Source organism: Cryptomeria japonica, chromosome 10, assembly GCF_030272615.1.
Source record: "Cryptomeria japonica chromosome 10, Sugi_1.0, whole genome shotgun sequence".
NCBI lineage: Eukaryota > Viridiplantae > Streptophyta > Pinopsida > Cupressales > Cupressaceae > Cryptomeria > Cryptomeria japonica.
This window is the reverse complement of record NC_081414.1, coordinates 103169874-103193846: the sequence shown is the minus strand read 5'-3', so window position 1 is coordinate 103193846 and position 23973 is coordinate 103169874. Positions and strand designations below refer to the sequence as shown.

Below are 23973 nucleotides of genomic sequence, written 5' to 3'. Positions count from 1 at the left end.
ATTCTATTATTTTTTCAAGAAACATTTTTATAGAATGTAGAAAATGAAATAGAAATAGTTTCTTGGTTTTGATTTTAGACATTCATGTCAACACAATTTTTGTTACAACTTTTCGCACAAAAGACATTTTTGTATCATATATATTTCTTGTTTATGTTCATTTACAATTTTATAAATTGCAAATGCCTCTCTATAATTTTGTTGCATGAGTTTTTAAAACTCCTTTAAAATCTTTGTTCTATATCAAATCTAGAAAAATTACATTACTGAGCTAATTACATCATATTAACATGTAACTATCTTTATTACCTAATTTACTCATGTAGCCAAATCACCTTTCAATTACCATAACAACTACATACGGAGTTATAAAACCCATCAATAAATCTGTCAAAATGATAACATCAAAACATAATTTTGCTCATTTCAAACAAATAATCAATAAATTACAATTGACAAATAAAATCTCATATAAATTAGTCGATTGCTCCTTTATTTCTACACAAGGCATCAAATTCCATAATTATTTTGCAAATTTCTTCCAATTTTTATGTTACGTTTCTTTCTTCTTTTCAAGTTAGAGAAGACTTGCAATAGGACATTCATAACATCTATTGTTTCAAATAAGTAATGCATCAAAACCTACTCATATCGAGTTTAACTATAAGAAAAAACATTTAGCTGACTTGAAATAAATAATTTAACAAACACACAAGAAATAAATAATTTGACAAAACAATCGATTTTTTTTTGGCAAATACATTCTTTCTCATATTTGTTGATGTACTTATACAATTTCATATTCTCATAAATTCCACATTAAAAAAATAAATTCAAAAATCTCTATTCAATAGTGCAAAGTTCTATAAATTTAGTAAAAACAAATGCATTTCATGCAAATTTGTATTACAAAAGTAATTTCAAATATAATACCAAATAACTTTACAATTTGAACTTCATGACATCTTACAAATAAATATCATTTATCAAACATACAAGAAATAAATAATTTGACAAAATAGTTAAACAATTCATATTCTCATAAGTTCTAAACCATAAAAAATTTGAAAATTCTTTATTCAATAATACTAAATTCAATACTTAAATTTTCTATGTAAAATAATTATTATACTAACTACATCTTTATATTTTACAACTTCACAAAAATATAACACTATTATTGAAATAATAAATTATCATCAAAATACTCAAATTTAGATCATATAAGTAATTGAAAATCATAACTCGAGCTATCCAAACATATTAATATACTCTACATTACATATTTCACTCACTTTGTTAAGATTAAAGATAATACTAAAAAACTTTGTTTTAGGTCTTTATTATACTTACTTAAAACAATAATTTTAAACAATAAAGTACTTGTTCTCCATATAAAATATTTGTTTAACGATGTCAAATTCTAACATTTAACTCATCAACGAGTACACAAATTAAAATCACTATCCAAAATTGAAATCCCGTTTCCTAGAAATCAATACTCTCACTTGACATTTTAACTTGTGGAAATAACCTTTGAAGCTGTATAAAACCATTTGCAAATCCAAGATCATTTTTTCTTTCGGAATCATCAAAGTCGTAATACATTAATACTTCGATTGTTTTCAACAAAGGAGCGCCTCTCAGAATGCAATCCAACAATGTTGCATAAGTTTTAAGATCTTCCTGACGTGCATCAATTTTCAATATTACTGTCTCCAACTTTTCAAGTGACACACTCAACTCTGCCAATTCCTCATCCTGTTTCACCAAAACACTTAAAAATAACAAACCAACTACGACAAATAATTCAAGCACTCTAATTCAAGAAAAAAGCTGCATAGCAAAGTGAAGAAAGAACTAACCTTTGCAAGTGGTGCTAATAGATAGTCCATGCACAACTCTTCCATTTCAGGAAAACTTTGTAAAAGCTTAATGTCATTGATATGCACTAAATCAAAGCCAGAACAATTGATTGTTCTCAATGATTTGACTATTGCAGACCATTCTCGACAAGCCAAAGAAAAACGAATAACATCTTTCAAACCAAGTCTTCTTAATACGTGAAAACAAATTAGCTCCCCTGAAAATTCCACAAAAACCTAATTATAATCTGAAAGGTGAAATATAAAACATGTTTATGTGATTAACTAAACATATACATAATTAGTGGACAACCCCACATTCCCATAACTCTATAAAAAAAACTAAAACCATCAAATCACTTCTAATCTCCCAAATTTGTGAATCGATTTAGATCACATCACATAATATCATTTATGCCCAATGATGTCAACACATATAAAACAAATGTAACCACATCACTTTCTAAAATCCACCACAACTACCTATACATTTGCAATCATTCCTAATAGTTACATCAAGAGCTCATTATTACCATGTAGATACATTTCTTCATTCTTCATAATAATAACCACGTCAAATGCATTACATATTTCATCTTACAACATAAAAATTACCATTCATTTAAAAACAAGTGAAGGTCATAAAACCAAGTAAAAAATAAACACCTACTTCTAACTTACAAAATATTAAATGTTTACTAAGAGAAACATTGTTTAATGCTTCTAATGAAATAATACAATTTTTTTCTTTTTAATTATTAATTAAATTCTTATTCCAATTTTGCAAAATCATATCCTTTTAAAATACAAAATGATCATCTCTACCATCTTAATTCAAATATCTTATTTAATTTAAGTTTTATTTTGGTATCATTTTAATAGTGTAAATATAAATCTCTATAAAATAGCTATTTGATTTTTTTAAACTATATTTTTAGATATAAAGCTGAAAAAATATTTAAAATAGACATTTATTCTTTTGTAATTGGTGCTTTAATAATTTTTATAAATTATAAAGCTAAAAATTTCACATGTTTTTGATATTAGAAGAAACAAAACAAGGCTTCTAGCCCTTTACACTAATAGCCCATAGGCATCAATAACAAATAACATCACACTTACAACACACTTACATCATATAAAAAAACAACTTAAAATTCTTAGTAAAATAAATATGATGTTAGCAGAATATAACAGAAGACCTAAAAAACTAAAATTAGCCAACTGGTGGCTACTTGAGCACATTTCTCTAGTCTTCGATGAGGAACTTAAAGAGCTCCTTGTAGTTTCCCTCCTTTTTAACATCCTTCCCCAACACTTTCTTTTGTATTAGGCATAGGGAGGTGGTTGTTTTGTGCATCACACGTAGGTTGAACCTAGAGATACTAACCATCTTCTACTCCATCTCCAACACTTTCTTCTTCAGGGCCTCCAAGTCTGTCGCGACAATCCTATAGTTAGCACAAGTGTGCATGCTCCTCCCTTGGTGAGTGTCCTCTTCCCCCGACATGGTCTCTTGAGTCAAGTCCATAGGTTTAGTTTTACCACTATCAATGTACCCTGAATTATCATTGGTGGACTTGGTCGAACTCTCATCCTTCCTAATGTCATCCACAACATCATCCTCAACAACATCACTATTATCGACAACATCCTCCTCCTCTGATTCCTCTTCATAGTTTACCAATTTTTTTCCTTTTGTTTTTTCAACCATATGCCTAGCTAGTTTGTTAGAGTGTACATGATTACTTTTGCTATCATCTTCACACATCTCCACCTCTGCATCATTAACAAACTCTTAAATGGTTATCTTGGGTTTTTTGCCAATGGGGAAGGTTTCTAAGGTTTCCTTTTATTGTCCACAACAGAGGTTGTAACAAATTGTTTGAGAACGCAAAGGCCTTCAATCACCATGTCATGGTTTCGGGTAGTAGGGGAACTGAGACAAGATTGGGTTTTGGTGGCAATGGGATTTGTGGGTATTTCTTTTTACTAGAGAAAGGGGAATCAAGGATAGTAGCAACTAGGGGCGAATTAGAGCAAGGGGCTTCTGTAACCACCAGTTGCTTGGGAGGGCATAGGGATGGGTGGAAATTATAGAGGCAAAAGATAAGGCCTTGAAGGAGAGGGATGGGCTTCCAACCTTGTATTTTGGCCATCTCAACAACATCATTAATTGATTTTTTAAAAGAATTAAAAAAAAAATAGAAAGGAAAGCAAATCGTGATTTCAAAAATGGTTAAGCAAGGGTAGGTGATAATAGTAGTAAACTTTGAACCTGTCCTCTAAAGTGAATAATTTCATCATCATAAGGCAAACTTGGTTCCATGGGTCTGACGGGTCTGCTCTAGAAAATCTTCCATGAAGCTTTATAGGCTCTTCATTCTCCCAGAAGAATTGGGACAAACTTTCATTATACGGCACCCAACTCTATTTTTCTATTTTTTCTCTTTGGTGGAGAGGCCCATTGCTTTTGCTATGACCTCGCTAATCTCAATTGAGCCAATCCCCACCTTGACTCTCTTATTATCCCATGACTTTGTGAATTGGAAATACACCTATTCTCGTCATACCCATTTATACATTCAATAAACTGTGCCACCTGTCCCTCATTTAAAATATGCCACACTATGTCATTCCCTTTGAATTCAATATGAATGCTAGGTTCAATTCTCACCCTCTCCCCACCCATGTTCAAAACCACTATACCTTTCACTGTCTATCTAAAAATAGTTGATAGAAAAAGCCTTAAGGATTTGACTTTAATCATCATGGTTAAACATATGCCAACATGGAGGTAATAATTATTTGGCATCCACATTAAATGTTGAGCATGCCAACCCTCACCTATTGTACCCAATGAAAGATTACATAGGGTTTCTCATGCATAAAAAATTACACCGCATAAAAAACTCATTAAAAAAATATTATTCTTGGCGAGGCTATGCAATAAGTGATCACATCTCATCATCATGAAATGGCCCTCAAAATTGGCACTATAGGCATACCATGCATGGTGGTGCAGGAGCACCTGAGCACCTGAATGCTCAAATCCTAGCAAGTATAGCATTTTATTGCAAATTAAGCATGTGTGTTTATTTTATGCTTCTAGTAGGTTTAATAGGTTTTTTTTGTGGTGTAATAAGGCTTGGAACTCATTGTTGTTTAAGAGTTTCTAAGATTTTTGTTTTTTTGCTCAGTGGACCAAAAACTGTCAATTTTGGGTCCAAATGAGCATTTTTGAATTTTTGATGTTGTAAAGCCTTGAAAGGCATTGGAGCATGTTTATTTAGTGTTTCTAATGATGTTGAGTCATTGGTTTGAGTGCCAAGTCACCGGGAGTCAAAATGCAACTTTTTGAGCAACAAAAGTTGTCAAAAGTTGTCAAAAAGCTGTCAAAAAGTGCAAAAAAATGACTTTTGGTGGTTTTGGTTAGTTCCAGCCTGTACCTGTCCATACAAAGGCTTCAATAAGTTGGCACATGTATAAAAACCATGTTCCCATCATTGTATGTGCAGTTCATGTTGGAAAAGTAAAAGAAATACTTGTTTTGCTCTTGTTTTTATGAGTTTTAACTAGTTTCCTGCACTTTTGAGAGTACAGTCCGTACCATGGCTTCATGAGTCCGTACTACTCCTGTTTTTTATTTGTGTGATCTCATTTGATGTTTGAGTAGTGATTTGGAACAAGTTTTGTTTGGAGTGCTCTTGAGAAAGGCATTGTTTTGTGGTTCCAATGGAAGATCATTCATGGTCCAACTAATTTCTTCAAAGTTTATTCATCCATGGCTTTGAGGAAATCTGTTGGACCCTTTGTACATACTGTATCATACATCTATTTTCATTTTCTAGCAATGCACAAGTGTTTGTAAGCCCATGGCAAGTATGTGAAGTGTACAACTTGGCTTGGGTATTCTTAAATTTGTTGGAATGGTACTTTGTTGTTCATAGCACTGTACTTTTGAAATGTTGAAGAAGAGTTAAGTTGGCAAGAGTTATCATTGCCTTTTACCATCCTTGTCTCTCTCATGACTTGGTTGGATGCAAGAAGAAAAGGTGTAAACAGGCTGTAAGACAGTGTGTCACTGTTTCACTGTTAAAACCTCATTGCCAACCTTCCTAAAGGACAGTATGAAATGATGGATTCCTTTTTTATGCATCATGGGAATGTATTTACTAGTGTTTTCAATGCTAAGAAGACAAGATGCACAATTTCATTGTAAAGGACCTAAATAAGGATCCTAGAAAAGTATATTCTCTATCATATTTTTATATTGTTGTCATGTTTTGTGGCATCTTTTAAGTGTTCAAACTTACAAGATCTTGAAGGGGCTATATGTACTGTTTTACCTTGCCATTAACACCTTTTTGCAGGCCAGGGACAGAGTGAAGAAGTTAATTAAACAAGAAAGAAAGTTGTAATCAGTTTTAAGACTGTCAAAATGCAGTGATGGCGGGTGTATGAGCAACAGTCATCAAAAATCCTTTCCTATTTGCTTTGCAGGGTGTTCCAACTTATGTCAAGTCGTTGTGACATCTATAATTGATAGACTTTCATTGTATTTGGTCTACAAATGTTGAAAATGCATGCAAAACATTAAAACATTGTTGTCTCAGTCCTCTAGACTGTTTTTCCTGTGTAAAAGCAGTCACATGGCATTTGTTTGATATAATGACAACATTCTAAGATAAGGTTTGAATCCTTGGGAAGGTTTGGTAGATTTCATAGCAAGGTTTGAACATTTAAGTTGGATCTAACATCATGGAGAAGGTCTTTAAATTGCAAACCCTCACTAAAACCTTCAAAAACCCTTGAAAAATGCCTATTTTGTGGGACAGTCCTCAAACAGTCGGTACAGTACTTGCCATAGCAAAAATCCTTGAATCTTAATCATCAATAGACCACCTCTCCAAGGGTTTTCCATGAAGTTTAGCAGATTGAGCAGGGTGAACAATTTTCACTAAAAACTAGGGCTAATTCTAGTAGCCTTTTTGGGGTCAATTTGACATTTTCATGAAATCGGTAAGGAAGGAGAAGTAAATGATTGTTTCAAATCATCAAAACTAATCAGTTAAGACCTGAGACACCCTACTACAAGCTCCATAGCATTGCATTAAGTCATTTGATCAAAATGACCATTTGAACCTAGAAGTTGCCTTGAGTAAACCAACGTTCTTTGCATCTAATTTGGATATTTTCATTCTAGAAAGGTGAGGGACAGTCATCAGACTTTGCAGACCCGTCCAGATGCTCAATCAACACATTAATATGATTGAAATCCTTAAAGGTGCAAATAAGATTAGGTAAACCATGGTTCTCCAACAGTTGCCCATTCCTGGAAGAGAGGAGATTCAGCCAGTTGGACAACCAAACTTGTTCATTTTTTGGTGACACCCAAGAGGACCTCATTTTAGATTTGAATGCCTTAGCATGGAAGGTAAGGAGGAGTGATGTACAATACAATAGGGTGCAAGCAGTGTTGAATAGAGAGGAGGAGATAGGAGAAAGGTTTAGAAGAATCCCATTTGTACCTAGGGATTGATTTGGGAAGCACATTGAGAACAAAAGCCCACCAACATCAAAAGAAGACCAACTTCTATCATACCTCCTCATCACATGGATAGGTCACCTCATCATCCCAACCCATGGATTTGTCCAGCTATAATGGGGCCCCACATTTTCCTCTATGCCTGGTCCTATTATATAATGAGTAAGGTATCCATGTCATCTCGATGACCTTCACGCCCTAACGACATAACAGGGAATCTTGCTATCATGTCTATTCTTCAGGGAATTCAAATCCATCTCTTGCCAAAAAAAATTTAAAATTGCTTCCATGGCCTCCCAACCTTTATTCCAAAAGTATTGAGTAGAGAAGGGTTCCAAGAAGCCAAGCCCACCATTTTTTCATCATCCTATGTGTGGATTGAATCTTCTCTCCTTTGAGAAGAGTCTTTAGACATTAATGGGTAGGCAATCCCTCTTTCTCTTGCATCTAACTTTTCTAAGTCATAGACCAAGAGTGGTCATGGTGTCTACCACTTTATTTCTTTCCTTGTACGTGTACCTTTATTCAAAAGTGTCGAGCCCTAGGAGAAGTCTGCAAATATCAATATTTATCCCTTCAATAGCCCATCCAACCATGTTGAGGCCTTTTATAGTATTCAAAATTAGCTTGGAGTTCCCTCTAATTTCAAGGATCTAAACTCCAATTGGTAGAGAAATATTTAATCCCTAGAGTAGGGCCATACCCTCAGCCTCCATCAAGGCTACCTATTTAAGCTGCCACAAAGGCACTAGTATTGGATTGTATGACTCCAACAACACCCAATTCCTGCCTACTTGTCCCATCAAAGTTGAGTTTGTGCCATCTAGTATTTATCCTTTTCATACTTTTTGAGTTGTCAAATTTGGCGTAGGAGTTGAGCATGTTCAAGTTCTTAGTCTTTTTATCATCAAAATGTGAGGGGAGTCAGGAAAGGCAAGCCCATCTGGAAACTGATAAATTATCCATCAAGAGTTTGGTAAAGAAAAGAAATACCTCCTCCATAGGTTTCTCCTCTTCCTTGAAGATCCTATTATTCCTTTCCTTCTAGATACTCCAGCATAGGTGTGGCAGAATTTGCTTCCAGAGCTCTACAACTAATGGCTGCTAAGAAGGGCTTGCCCAATCAAGGGTGAAGATTGGGAGAGCTTTATTCATAGAGCAATACATTTCTAGCTTGTACAAAACTTAACTCGATAAGTTATGGGCAATTTGATAGTGTAACAATGTGTTGGGGATGGATTCTTCCTTTTGCTTGTAAAGGATACATCTATTGGGTAGTTGAAATCCACGTTTAATGAGGTTATCTCAAGTTAGGATTTTATTATGCATCATCATCCACCAAAAGAAGTTGATTTTGGGGAGGAGTTGGGGGTCCCAAACTTTTTGCCAAAGTCCCACAGAAGTATCGTCCTTTAACACCAGATTGTAAGCCAATTTGACTAAGAAGTTGCCTTTTGGGTTTTTGGTCCAAACAAACATGTCATCCCTTGGGAATAGTGGAATTATAATTTGTTCCACAAGTTGTTGCAACAAGGAAGCCTTTTGTAATAAGTGTGGATGATTTTGATAGCATTGAGTTATGTCTCTCCATGATTTGTGAGGTAATATGTAGTCTGTAACCAAGGATCCAAAGAAGGTTTGAGCCCTTTCCCTAATATCTTTGAAGTTGGGGTGTATAGCAAGGGGCTTATCCCCAAACCATTTGTCCTCCTAGAAGTGAATGAGAAGTCCATTTATGATTTGCCATTTTAGACCCATTGAGATTAAACCTCTACTATAAGCTATTATTGCAAATTCTAGAGCCCCTTGGATATTCGAAGGTGGAGAGAGCTTTATAAAACTTGAGTCAAGATACTTAGCACTCGTAATATAACTCCAATCAATTTTATGAAGAGAAATATTCCATCCCATTTCAAACAAGAGGGCTTTGTCGAGGAGGATAATTATCCTTAAACCTAGTCCTCCAAAATTTCACATGTTTATAAAATTTATTTATTATAAAAAATAAAAATTAAAGAAGTTAAATTCCATGATTGGTCCAAAACCAATTGATTAGTAATACAAGTAGATAGTGCCAATCACTTGCACTTGAGTGCAATCTTACTGTGTGAGAAACTGGGAACCCACTAGATAGTACGAGCTCATGATATCGCGTCGTGTAAATTGTCATTGCCTTTGGTCTTAATTTTTGCCAAGCCTAATGTTATAGCCAATGCATTCAATCTAAACTTTCGCCACTTATTAACTTACCATTGCATTGTTAAATGCCTTTTTATCACAAAATTCTTAACTAAGTCCCACCTTAAAATTACAATGTTGTGATATTGTTCCTCGTACCAACTCTATGAATAAAACATGACATAACTCAAATTGTCATTTTATAGCCTTGTTTGGGCCCATAGATTCCACATGTTTGTTCATTGTCATGTTGATGTTGTTGAACTATCTTGCCACTTGTCTACCTATCCTACCAATAGACAATTTACAAATAGGTAGATAGTGCACTTCACTTGGACTTGTAGTACAAGATCATGTTGCCAGAAACGTTTGGCCCACTACATAGTGCGAGCTCAAAATATTACAACACATGCACACTGTCATTGTGTTTGGTCTCCATTTTGGCAAAGCCATATCCCATGCATTTAGTTTGAACCAAGTTCATTATGAGAGGCCTTTATATCTCAAACTTCTCAATGCGACCCTACCTTAAAATTGTGACATTGTTGTTGGCATTGAGTTGTCATTGATGTCAGCTGGTATTGTAGGTTACCCGTAGAGAGTGTCAACCGGTATGAAAAAGATTGAACCGACATAACGAAGAGAAGTATGTTATGAGTTGACAGATGATACCACCGTTATGAGGTGAGATACAATAGTGTGTTGGCATGCTTGAGCTATAACCGAAAAGGCATAAACCGGTATGAAGGCTAGTTGTTTGTTTGTGACGAAGAGGCAAAATGTTAGATGAATCACAACAACAACCAGTGAGCTGAACAAAACGAATGACATGAAGACATATCAGAAGGCAAGATGAACTGTTAGTATGATGTGTTGTCGGTAAAAGTAGTTGTCCAGTATGGTGGGCATATCAGTAAAGGTTTGTACCAGTAGAAGGGTTTGTACCGGTAGGGATGTTTAGGTTTAAACTGACTCTTTGTCGGTGAGTTGAAAGTATGTCGATGTGTGATGGGGAGTTGAGTTGGAAAACATGTAGAGGCCAATGAAATGTTCATCGACATAGTTGTCTGTGCAGTTGGTGGTCATTAAATGATAAAACCACAAATCACGAGATGATATCTGACTGGTGCGGCTCGAGGAAGAATGGACGACAGAGAATGATCAGGTAGTTGTTGGCATTGTGGTTGAGGCACAAAATCTGATTGCAGATTGACCTTCAGTTATAAACAGTTGGGTGAAGTGAGGACGAAAAATATCAAGGGCGTAAAGCAGAGTGAAGTCTGCTATTTTTAGAAAACATGCATTGGATGAATAAAAACATGTACAAATGTATCTCCCCAAAAGCAGGTGATCGATCCAAGGCAGATCAAATCAGATTTAATACAGATTTGGTTGAAGGAAAGAAACTCTAACTGCCTAAAGTTTGAATTTTTTTTGGGTGGGAAAGCTTGTTCTGAAATATACAAGTCTAAATCGATGAGGCTCCTACTGTGGAATAATATGTGATTATGCTGGTGAATGAAAGAGAGATAGAAAAGATTGTTTAAGTGGAAAACAAGAAAATATCAAGTGACTGTGTGTTGAAGGAGAAACCGACAAGGTGTGTGAACCGACAAAGACAAAACCTGTCAAAGTGTGAGCAAGTCTTAAGTGAATCCAACAGACAGAGGAAGAGAAGTTTTAACAGAGTAAGGAGCAGCATAAAGGTAGTGTTGTAGTGAGTGTCCAGTTTTCACAGACCGGTAAGATTGAAACCGGTAGAGAAGTGTATTGAAGGGTTGCAAAACTTTATTTGCAACAGGGAATTTATTTTTGTATTTGAATCTTCATATTGTCTTCATTAAGTAGGTGCTTGGTGCAGGGGTTGTAGCTCCTTTAGGTTGTAGCCTATAAATTGTTCAGTGGTTGGTGCTCCCTTGAGTCACTGCTCATAAATCAGGGGTTGGTGCTCCTTGGGTAGGTGCCCTAAAATTGTAATCAGATCATTTACATTGTGAGGCTGGATTGGAGCAGAAGATCTCCAACAACTATTCTCACCGAGGTTTTTCCCACATTGGGTTTTCCTCGTATATCTAGTTTTATGCGAGGCATTCTTGTGTATGAGTTATATTGATGTTATAGCAAATCCTTTCACACACTTAGTTTGTATTATTTGGTCTAGCGATCAACACCCTGTTTGTTTTATATTGTACCGGTATATCCCTGTTTAAGAAAAAGTGTTTAAATCACTGATTCACCCCCCTCTCAGTGATCCATTGTGTCCAACAATTGTTATCAAAGCCAGGTTCCCTATTCTGTCAAAGCATTCTCTAGCTTGGGTAGATCCTGTCAAGTGTTCACAATGGCAAGAAATGAATCCGCCTCCTCTAAATCCCCTATGTTTGATGGTGTCAACTATGCCTTTTTTAGTAGAAGAATGGAAACCTATTTGTCCTCTCTAGGTTGTGATGTATGGATGTCGATTGTGAATGGGTATACAGTCCCTAAAAATCCCCCTACTGATCTAGATGCCAAGAAGGAATATGAGAACAATGCTAAAACTAAAAATGCCATTCTTAATGGGCTATCTTATAATAAGTTTGTTAAGGTCATGCACTGCTCATCTGCCAAAGAAACTTGGGATAAGTTGCATAAGATATTTGAAGGTGATTCTAAAGTCAAGGAAGCCAAGTTATAGACATTGGGAGCACAACTTGAGGGTTTGAAGATGAGAGATGAAGAAAAGATTGATGAAAAAAAAAAACACCATTAGAGGGCTTGGAGAAGAAATAAAAGATGAGGTGGTAGTGAAGAAAGCACTTAGATCTCTCACATCTAAGTATGATACAAATGTTTCAGCAATAGAAGAATCAAAAGATCTAAAAGTATTTACAATGGATGAGTTGTGTGGTTCCCTAACTGCTTATGAGATGAGGACTGTCGGTACTAAGGCCGTGAAGAAAGAAGTTGTATTCAAAACATCAAGGAAAGGAAAAGAAGAGTCTGCTCATGATGGAACCGGTGAAGACTTTGATGACATCATGGCAAACTTTGTCAGAAGACTCAAGAAAGGTTCAGGCAAATACAAAGGCAAGCTGCCTTTGAAATGTTTCAACTATGGAAAGATTGGACATTTTGCTGCCAAATGTCCCTATGGTGATAAGGATGAAGATGATCAATCAAGTGGTAGCATATCTTACGAAAAGGACACGAAAAATAATGTCTACTGGCATGGTAGAAGAGGCTACCGGAAGCAAAGCAGTCTTTACACGCATGAAAATGATACCACAGATGAGGAAAGTGCCTCAGATGACTGTTGTAGTGAAGATGAAGTCAGACCCAACCTTTTCATGGCCCAAGAGGTTCCGGTACCTTAAGAAGGAGAAGAGGAAGAGCAAGAAGGAGAAGTAGATCTTGAAGCAGAGCTGAAGAAAACAAGAAGAGATCTGAAGAAGGTGAAAAAGGCTGCAGTTGAAGAACAAGAGATGTTGGAAGAATCTCTTGAAGAATCCAAGAAAACAATTGCAGATCTAAAACTTCAATTGGAAGAAGCCAAGAGGATCTGTGAAGTTACTAGTACCGACTTGAGTAAAAAGGAGAAGGAGCATCAGAACCTGGAAGAAGAAATTGTCAAGCTCCGGAAGGAATTAGAGAAAAGTAAGAAAGAAATGAAAGTGAGAAGCAAATATGAAGACAACACCAAATATTTAGACAAGATGTTGAGCAAATAGAAGCAATCTAAAGATACCAGTGGCTTAGGTTTTGAAGAGGGTCAAAGTTCAAACAACAAAGACACATCCGGTAAGGAGATACAATTTACTTCTTCAAATGAAGGTGAAGAGAAGAAGAGATTCATGGTAAGCAAGGATACCAGTAAGAAGACATATGCAGATGCTATTCGAAACCGCCATACAAACCGGTATACACAATCAATGAACTGGAGGCCATACTCAATGCATCGACATGCAAATCCAAGGAGAAATGCAAGAATTGATCATGAAGGATTCACCAAAGTTAACAACATGAAAGGAAGACCCCTGGCGAGGGAGTCATTTGCAGGACCAAGGCAATTTAACCGATATGTTCCAAACTTTCATGGTTATTGTCACCGGTGTAATAAGTTTGGTCATAGAATGGAAGATTGTAGAAAAATGAATGTAAACCCCAATTTTGAGAGTAGAAACTCATTTGCTGCATTACAAAGTACAAATATCACATGTTATAATTTCAATGAGTTTGGTCATAAGAGTTATGAGTGTAGGAGAAATGTGCAGATGTCCTAAAAGAATGCTTTGGATGCATCTTTCAATGCTAATGTAAAATGTTACAAGTGTCAAAATTTTGGTCACATAGCAAGGCACTGTAAGCTAGGAACTGACGAGCAAAAGAAAACAGTAGTGGATCAGAAGATAGAGACTAAACTAGAAAACAAGATGATGGAAGAGGAGAAGAAATAAGAGAAACATGTTTGGATAGAGAAGGGGAAGAACAAGACAGAGTCAAGCTTGATTGTGTAAACTGCCCTACATGCTGAAAGGAGGAATCTATGTGTAGTAGATAGTGGCTGCTCAAATCACATGACTAGAGACAAGAATTTTTTTATCAAGCTTGATGATTTGAATGGTGGTTCTATTCAGTTTGGTGACAACTCCTCTATCAAGATTAAGGGTCATGGTACATTGAACATTGATGGAAAGATCAAGGCTCACGATGTGTACTACGTGGAAGGACTAAAGCATAATCTGCTAAGTGTAAGTCAGATGTGTGACAAAGGGTACAAGTTCACGTTTGACTCTATCTATTGTCAGATAAGCAAGCAGAGTACCGGTCAGGTTGTAGCAGAAGGAAAAAGGACAGGTGGTAATGTCTACAATCTGAAAGAATGCTATGAGTCCCAATGCATGATGGGATAGGTTGATGAAAGTTGGTTGTGGCATCGAAGATCAGGCATGTGAATTTTGATAATCTGGTGAAGATAAGTAAAAACCGATATGTGAGAAATATTCCACAAATAACTAAACCAACAAGTACTTTTTGTGATGAATGCATTAGAGGCAAGCAAATCAAAGTAAGTTGGAAGACAAAAGAATATAATACCTCAAGACCTATAGAGTTAGTACATACAGATTTGTGCGGACCAACAAGGACAAGGTCTCTGTCCAGTGAGAGATACTTCATGCTATTCATTGATGACTACTCAAGGATGACTTGGGTGACATTTTTGCATGAAAAATCACAGACATTTGAAAGATTCAAGATTTTCAGAAGGATGGTTGAAAATGATAGTGGACACCGATTAAAGTGCTTAAGATTAGACCTAGGTGGAGAATACTCTTCAAATGAGTTTATTGATTACTGTGAGAAACATGGAATCCAGAGACAATATTCAACAAAAAGAACACCATAGCAGAATGGTGTGGTAGAAAGGAAGAATAGGACAGTGAAGGAGATGGCTAGAACAGTGTTGAATGAGGCCAGCATATCAGATACATACTGTAAGGAAGCAGTTCATACTGTTGTCTACATATTAAACCGGGTACAACTAAGAGTGAACAATAGAATGACTCCTTATGAGTTATGGTATGACCGGAAACCATCACTCAAGCATTTTAGAGTGTTTGGAAGTAAGTGTTTCATCAAAAGAGATGTTGATGGATTAGGAAGTTTTGATTCCCAGAGTGATGAAGGAATATTCTTGGGTTACTCAACCAATAACAAAGCCTACAAATGCTACAACAAGAAATTGAGAAAAATGGTTGATAGTATAAATGTGAGAATAGATGAAGAGCTACATAAGAGAGAATCTGCATCTACACCCTATATTGATGATTCTGATGTTGAGCATGAAGATCAATCTAATAATGGACCAGTAGAAGAAGCACCAAGAAAGAACTCCAACTGGTATGTGCAGAAGAACCATCTAGAAGAACAAATCATAGAAGATAAAAATGAAGGTGTGTAGACCAGAAGGAGACTAGCTAGAATGATAAGCAGGTACATTTCTGCCTCAAGATAAAACTTAAGCCCAAAATGTTTGATGAAGCTAGCAAAAGTGAGAAGTGGGTAGATGCCATGGATGAAGAGCTGAAACAAATTGAGAAAAATCAAACTTGGGAACTTGTTCCTAGATCGACAGACAATAATGTCATAGGTACCAAATGGGTCTATCGGAACAAGATGAATGAAGAAGGAAAGATAATCCGACATAAAACAAGGTTAGTTTGCAAAGGGTATGCTCAAGTGGAAGGTATTGACTTCGAAGAGACCTTTGCACCGGTTGCTAGGTTAGAGGCAATAAAAATGTTTTTAGCTTTCTCTACCTATAAAGGTTACAAGGTTTACCAAATGGATGTCAAATTTGCATTCTTGAATGGTAATCTTGAAGAGGTGTATATGGAACAACCAGGAGGATATCTATTATGTGATGATGAGAATGTTGTATGCTGATTGAAGAAAGCCTTGTGTGGTTTGAAGCAGGTCCCCAGAGCATGGTATTCCTGGTTAGACAAATACATGAAAGAGAAAGGATTCCAGAAAGGGAATGCAAACATCAACTTATATATCAAGGTAAATGGAGATCATATGATTACAGTTGTTGTACATGTGGATGGCATTATTTTTGGTGGAGACAAGGACATCATCTGCAAAGAATTTGCAGATCAGATGAAGATATAATTTGAGATGTCCATGCTGGGTGAGTTGTCACGTTTTCTTGGTTTGCAGATCTCACAGCAGGAGAAAGGAATTTTCATCTCACAAACCAAGTATGTTAGATACATGTTGAAAAAGTTTCAAATGGAGGACAACAACTAGTAAGTACTCCCATGATTATCGGTTGTAAATTGAGCAAACTAGATGAGTCTCTGGAAGTAGAGCAGACATTGTATAGGTCTATGATCGGTAGTCTGTTATATCTAACAACATCTAGACCAGATATTGTACAAGCAGTTTGCATGGTTGCAAGATTCCAAGATGCTCCTAAACAGTCTCACTTAAATGCAGTGAGGAGAATCTTTAGGTATTTGCAAGGAACTATCAATTATGGTCTATGGTATCCAAAGAAAGGAGACTTCTCTTTGCAGGCTTATACTGATGCACATTGGGCAAGAAGTATTGATGACCGGAAGAGTACAAGTGGAGGTGCCTTCTACTTAGGAAACCGGTTAGTATCATGACACATCAAGAAGAAAGATTCAGTGTCATTATCTATTGTGGAGGCAAAGTATATAAAAGCTGCTACATGTTGTTCACAGGTATTGTGGATGAAGCAGACACTGAAGGACATACAGGTGGAGATACCGGAACCTATTCCAATCCGGTGTGATAACTCAAGTGCAATCAACATCTCCAAGAATCCAGTAATGCACTCAAGAACTAAACACATTGCAATCAAGTATCACTTCTTGAGGGAGAAGGTATCAGATAAGGAGGTCATAGTCGAGTATGTTCCAACTGGTGAGCAAATTGCTGACATATTTACCAAGCCATTTCCTTTGGGCACATTTGAGTACCTGAGACAAAATATGGGAGTTGTCCCACCATCCGACAACACTTAAATATGTAGGGAGATGTATGATTCAGGGGGATTCACCTACTGTTCCTATCTTATGACTCTTGAATCATGAAGCATGGACACATGGGGAGAATGTGTCCTACCGGTTGAAGTCAAGGGAGAGATTATGGTTAGTATGATTGGTGTTAGACTAAGGTTCCCTTTGCCATTGTTGTCAAAGGGGGAGAAAGATCTTGTAGCATACCACATACTACATGTGTGAGAATCCATGGATTATACAAAGGGGGAGAGTTGGATCACACAAAGAGGGAGAGAGATTATGTAGTATGCCAGATACTACATGTGTTGACATCAATGCCAAAGGGGGAGAGTTGGATCACACAAAGGGGGAGAGAGATTATGTAGTATGACAGATACTACATGTGTTGACATCAATGCCAAATGGGGAGATTGTTGGCATTGAGTTGTCATTGATGTCAACCGGTATTGCAGGTTATCGATAGAGTGTGTCAACCGGTATGAAGAAGATTGAACCGACATAACGAAGAGAAGTATGTTATGAGTTGACAGATGATACCACTGTTATGAGGTGAGATGAAGGAGTGCGTTGGCATGCTTGAGCTATAACCAGAAAGGCATAAACCGGTATGAAGGCTGGCTGTTTGTGATGAAGAGGCAGAATGTTAGATGAATCACAACAACACCCGATGAGCTAAACATAATGAATGGCATGAAGACATACCAGAAGGCAAGATGAATTGTCAGTATGATATGCTGTCGGTAAAAGTAGTTGTCCAGTATGGTGGGCATACCAGTAAAGGTTTGTACGAATAGGGATGTTCAGGTTTAAACCAACTCTTTGTCGGTGAGTTGAAAGTATGCCAATGCGTGCAATGGGGAGCTGAGTTGGAAAACATGTAGAGGTCGATGAAATGTTCATCGACATAGTTGTCCATGTAGTTGATGGTCATTAAATGATAAAACCACAAATCATGGGATGATATCTGACTGATGCGGCTCGAGGAAGAATGGACGACAGAGAATGATCAGGCAGTTGTTGGCATTGTGATTAAGGCATGAAATCCGATTGCAGATTAACCTTCAGTTAGAAACAACTAGGTGAAGTGAGGAAGAAAAAGATCAAGGTCGTAAAGCAGAGTGAAGTCTGCTATTTTTAGAAAACATGCATTGGATGAATAAAATGTGTACAAATGCATCCCCCCAAAAGCAGGTGACCGATCCAAGGCAGATCGAATCAGATTTGATATAGATTTGGTTGAAGGAAAGAAACCCTAACCACCTAAAGTTTGAATTTGTTTTGGTGGGAAAGCTTGTTCTTAAATATACAAGTCTAAATCGATGAGACTACTGTTGCAGAATGATACGTGATTATGCTGGTGAATGAAAGAGAGATAGAAAAAATTGTTTTAAGTGAAAAACAAGAAAATCTCAAGTGACTGTCCGTTGAAGGAGAAACCGACAAGGTGTGTGAACCGATTAGAACATACGGACAGAGACAAAACCTGTCAAAGTGTGAGCACGTGTGAAGTGAATCCAACAGACATAGGAAGAGAAGTTTTAACAGAGTAAGGAGCAACATAAAGGTAGTGTTGCAGTGAGTGTCGAGTTTTCACAGACTGGTAAGATTGAAACCGATAGAGCAGTGTATTGAAGGGTTACAAAACTTCATTTGCAACATAGAATTTATTTTTGTATTTGAATCTTCATATTGTCTTCACTAAGTAGGTGCTTAGTGCAGGGGTTGTAGCTCGTTTAGGTTGTAGACTATAAATTGTTCAGGGGTTGGTGCTCCTTTGAGTTGGTGCTCCTTGGGTAGGTGCCCTAAAATTGTAATCAAATCATTTACATTGTGAGGCAGGATTGGAGCGGAAGATCTCCAACAGCTATTCTCACTAAGGTTTTTCCCACATTGGGTTTTCCTCATATATCTGGTGTTATGTGATGCATTCTTGTGTATGAGTTATATCGATGTTATAGAAAATCCTTTCACACACTTAGTTTGCATTGTTTGGTCTACCGGTCAGCACCCTGTTTGTTTTATATTGTACCAATATATCCCTGTTTAAGAAAAAGTGTTTAAATCACTGATTCACCCCCCTCTTAGTGATCCATTATGTGCAACAGTTGTGATATTGTTCCATGTACCAACTATATAAATAGAACTTGACATATTTAGTCTAAACCAACTACATCACAAAAGGCCTGCATATCATAAACTTCTCAATGCGGTCCCTTTTTCGTTTAAAAAACTCACATCTTTACATTTGAAATCAAACAAAATTTCTTTAACCTTAAAAAATTCTAACTTCTAATTTGTCGAAAGGTACACGTATAAATTTGGATTTTAAGCAATTTGTATTAACCACTCATTCATCACATCTACTTATTACATGTACTAAATATCCCTGTACCAGTACATAAAATATTGAAACATCCAATATTTTATTACTTTTAAAGCACTTCTCAATACATAATTGTAGTGTCGTAAATTGTAATCCTTTACGATTTTGCACTCCTTTTTGGTCCCTTGCTTTAGTGTGTCCTCTCCTATATTATTTCAAAGTTTATTTGGGTTCTATCCTAGCCCATACTTAAATATCGTCAATCCAAATTTAAATTCCAAATCCAATATTAGGGACCTTTTTTCTCGCTTCCCTAAAATCCTAGGCCTATTTTATCAATTCAATATCAATCAGCCACACTGATTGATGCTTTTTGGCCAAAATTTTAGTAGAGTAACATGTTGGGTTTAATATCATTGGATCTAGCCTTGAAATTGGGATATGACCATTGCAAGTCAGCCAAAATGCAAAAATACTTTGAGAACTCCATATAAGACATCATCTCTAATTCATTTGATAATCTACATCCTTACGTAATCTCATCTTTACAATTCAAGAACAATCATTCTTCCTCAAGAGAAGATTTAAGTACGAGGAGCATTAAGCTACAAGAAGTTATCTTTAGGTATGTTTTCACGGTGGATTTTGTTATGATTTATCATGTTATTACATCAACTATTGGAGGACTTATCTAAAGAGCATTGCATCATCATTTAAAGGTATAATCATTTCATTTTAGCACTTTAGTTCAATAGTTTGTTTTAGATTTAGCCTTTGCGCTACTAGAGGTATGCTCTCTTTCTAATAATCATCATTGTAGTGGACTTTAATACCTACCCAAGGTTTGAATTAGGTAAGCCCATATCCCAACACATTTTTCCTCTTCTTATGTGCATTTGCAGGCTTAGGAATAGGCCGAAGACTCAATTTATGGGTACATGAGTATAGAGCATACTAAGATAGAGGCTACCAAACAAATTTCAATAGAAAACACCTAGACTATGTCAATTAGCGCTAGTGTCCTCTACGACTATGACACTTAGCACCAATGTCCTCTAGGACTATGACGCTTAGTGCCTATGTCCTCCTAGTTTGACTTGAAATTGGGAGGGAAGACAATTTGAAGGTTTCTGAGCCGAAATTTGTCACTTGTTTCAACTTGGACACTTGTCAGGGTTATGGTGCATAGCCATAGTGACTAGCCATTTTGAGCTTTGATTTTAGACACAGGGTCCTCTCTGTATCTCATTTCTAATTGTGTACATCTTAGTCGATTCTCATTTCTATATCTGTCTATTTATGCTAATTATCGTTAATTTTATATCATTTTTCCTAGTTCTTACATTTTTATTTCCAAACCATTATCCAATCATAGTTAATTAAAAAAAAACAATTAACCGCATGTGCCCAACTTTCCTAAGGGACTAAAGTTGGGCCCATTGATTGTCCTCTAATGTAAGAAGTGTTTGGAAATGGTTCCTAATTTCATTCTTGGACTAAGATTCCATTTTCCACCATAACAATAACAATTTTTTATTTGAAATGTACTTGATTTATTGAATAATGCGAAGGCCCAAAAAAATGACTCAAACCTCCTTAGACAATTAGATTGCAGACATTCAAATTTTTTAACATTTTTTCATTAAAATATTCACATCTTAACAATTCATAACATTTGAAAACATAAATTTTTACTTTAGAATACATTTATATCATTTATTGATATATTATTACATTAAAACACTCACATCAAAAGACATAAACTAAATGTAAAAAATTAACATAAAAATGCTAATTTTAATATTACAGATCTAATTAGATATTTCTTCCGTAAATCTCAATTTGTTTTTCCAAGATTTATTACTTTGGTTTTAAATCTCCAAATTCTTTCTGAAAAAATTGTTTAAAAGAAAGTAGGTGGGAAGCACCAGCGCTGGTGAGATTGAGGGGTTTTGAGCTTCTACGTATAAGGACTTTTATTTTAGATTCTTCATCATATCGCAATACCAAGAATGGGTTCTGAAAATGGAGCAGCAGAAGATTTGAAAGGAAAAGGCTTTAAAGCTCGTATGCATTACTACATGTATAGTGGCGACAAAAAACATGTAGCCGTCGGGATTGCCATATTTGCTGCTGTTTTCAGCGTTCCCTGGTTCTACATGAACAGAGGTAAGATATTTTATTTCTGCGATGCATTGGACGTGAAAAGGTAATGTTTTGTAAGAAAAATTCAGAATCCCCATTGTCACGTTTTGTCACTCATTTGTTATACATCCACAAACCCTTCGTTTCTATTTTTTACTGCCTCGATTAGAAACAAACACTGTATTGAATTCTTTGTGGATGCTCGTTACGAGGGGATTATTCTTCTCTCTCTCTCTCTCTCTCTCTCTCTCTCTCTCTCTCCATTCCTTCATTATATCAGTAGCAAAGAAGGTTGCCTTACCTAATAAGTTAGCACACCTCTTTGTATTCATATCACTGCAGGAAAATTATAGAGGGTTTCTGAGATATTTTGGGTGATAGTGACAAATTCTAGATAAAAAATTATGAAATCTTATGCAAATAGATGGTTCATTTTATTTTTTCAAAATTGAGAAATTTAAATAAGATGTCATGCTAGCTGTCAATAGAAGCCTCTTACCTGGTGGGGAAACTTTCGCCGCCTCTGCTCAGCACCAGCTTAAAGTTTACCCGATGTGTGGGAACTCTTTTTAATAGGAAAGATTCATTTCATTCATATAGCTGCATTTATCCAATTTCATAGTACCGTCTTCGAATAAAATTTGAGCCCAAACCCCTCCAATGGGATCGCATCCTTAAACTATTGTGCCCTTGACTCGATTGTTAGAAAAGTTATTTCAACAATACCATTGTTTGCATGCTTTAAATTTCATCTCTTTTAAGTCAACTTTCCTCTGCACTTTACCCTTTTTGAGTCGCATCGTCCAGGGTCATCTAGGGGGGAAAATGCTACCTCGATTTTGATTTTATTTGGGTTTTTTTCACGTTCTCCTCTTTTTGTTTACAAAAATAAACTGATATCTATGGTCCATATACTTATGATTAGAGCAATGTTTAAAGGAATGCTAAAGAACTTGTTGGTGTACGTTTTATCATTCACCGAACATTAGAATAAAATGTCCAAGGACACTCTACCCTCTCTTGAACAAAATCACTACATATGCCAAGATTGCGTGAAGACAATACGGCGACTCCAGGGTTTATATGTGCGAACTAGTGGCTTGATGTTGGATAGCTTCCCTGGTTATGTGTGCTGAAATACAAGGGGGACTTACGCTCAATTGATATCATTCACAAGTTAGGACTTAGATGGATTTGACAATAAATGCTATCTTTTTTTTTTGATTTTCAATTTTGGTTTTGGGGGGGGGGGTTCAAAAGAAACTAAAAAAGGGGAAAGGTTTAGAAGCTCTATGCTACTCCTAAGGAATCCAACAGACGGTGTTGACTAATGGTTCGCCAAATTAAACAACTCAACAAAGTAGGTGCAATCTTCAAAGGTTTGTGCTTGCAGTTTTCATATCCAAGATAAATATCATCAATTCGAACAATATCTACTCTGATTGAAGTTAAGCATCCACAAAAACAAGCTTAGACTAACTTTGCACGACAAATGGAAATCATCCACCTATCAAAAGTATGATTAAATAACTTTTACCTTTAACCAACACTTATCAAATCTTGTATCTCATTTAATAACGTTAATCAAATTTTACTCTACTTGTTGAAGAAAATGTAAACCATGCAAACCACTTAGACAATATATGTTCCAAAGCCGATAAGCACATAAGAAACTCTTTTATCAAAGCAATTTCTTGCAACAATTTAACAAAAACCTCACATTCTCCAAATGAGAGAAGGAAGGCTTATATAGGCCCAAAAAAGAAATGAACGACCAAGATCAAACAGTGATCAAGGGCCCAGATTAAAGTATCAAAACCCTAATTAGGGTTTCCAAAACCTAACAAGCCTGAGCAAATAGAAACAAGACAAATGTTGTTGGATGCTACTTTCGAGGAGGATGCGCCCACTTTCCTTTTCTGTGGCGGCAAATTCGATGAACTTAGACGCAAGAGGATGGACCTCTTCCATGGTGACTGACATGTGGCAAGCTGCTAATTTTGTAGTCAGTCATATCCAACTCATCAACACATGTGGCCAAAGCTTTCCCAATCAGCAGCTTGTGTTAGAAATTTTTCATCAATGAACAAGAAGTTTGAAACCTTAGCCAAACTTTGCTTGAGAATCGGACCTGTGGAATTGAAGAAATTCTCCTAGATTTTGACCTTCAGATTCTCTGCATGCAAATCTTTCTCTCATACCACATCCTGCTTAAGCACCTCAGCTGCCACGAGGAAGATTTTATCTTGAATTCCTCGAATGACCCCTTCCACTTCGATGCACTTGGCCTCTATCTTCTTTAGGGATTCAATTCTGGTGGTCAGGGCGAAATACCAAGTGTTGAAGTCATAAACATCACCAGCCTGAATTACTCCTCCATCA

General features: G+C 36.2%; 2 protein-coding genes across 2 annotated transcripts in view; one reads left to right on the top strand and one right to left on the bottom strand.

Moving 5' to 3' along the window:
- Positions 1 to 1416: 1416 nt before the first annotated feature.
- On the bottom strand, positions 1417 to 22225 carry LOC131072570 (uncharacterized). Its single transcript, XM_058008755.2, has 3 exons — positions 22091 to 22225; positions 1866 to 2083; positions 1417 to 1761 (listed from the first exon to the last, which is right to left on the bottom strand). Exons 2-3 carry the CDS (start codon positions 1908 to 1910, stop codon positions 1489 to 1491), a joined length of 318 nt encoding a protein of 105 aa, XP_057864738.1. The 5' UTR covers positions 1911 to 2083; positions 22091 to 22225; the 3' UTR covers positions 1417 to 1488.
- LOC131072571 (uncharacterized) overlaps positions 21314 to 23973 on the top strand; it is a 64204-nt gene continuing 61544 nt past the window's right edge. Inside the window, exon 1 of the mRNA XM_058008756.2 lies at positions 21314 to 21615. Within this exon, the coding sequence (XP_057864739.1) occupies positions 21459 to 21615 (157 nt within the window). The 5' untranslated portion in view covers positions 21314 to 21458. The remainder of the gene's footprint in view (positions 21616 to 23973) is intronic.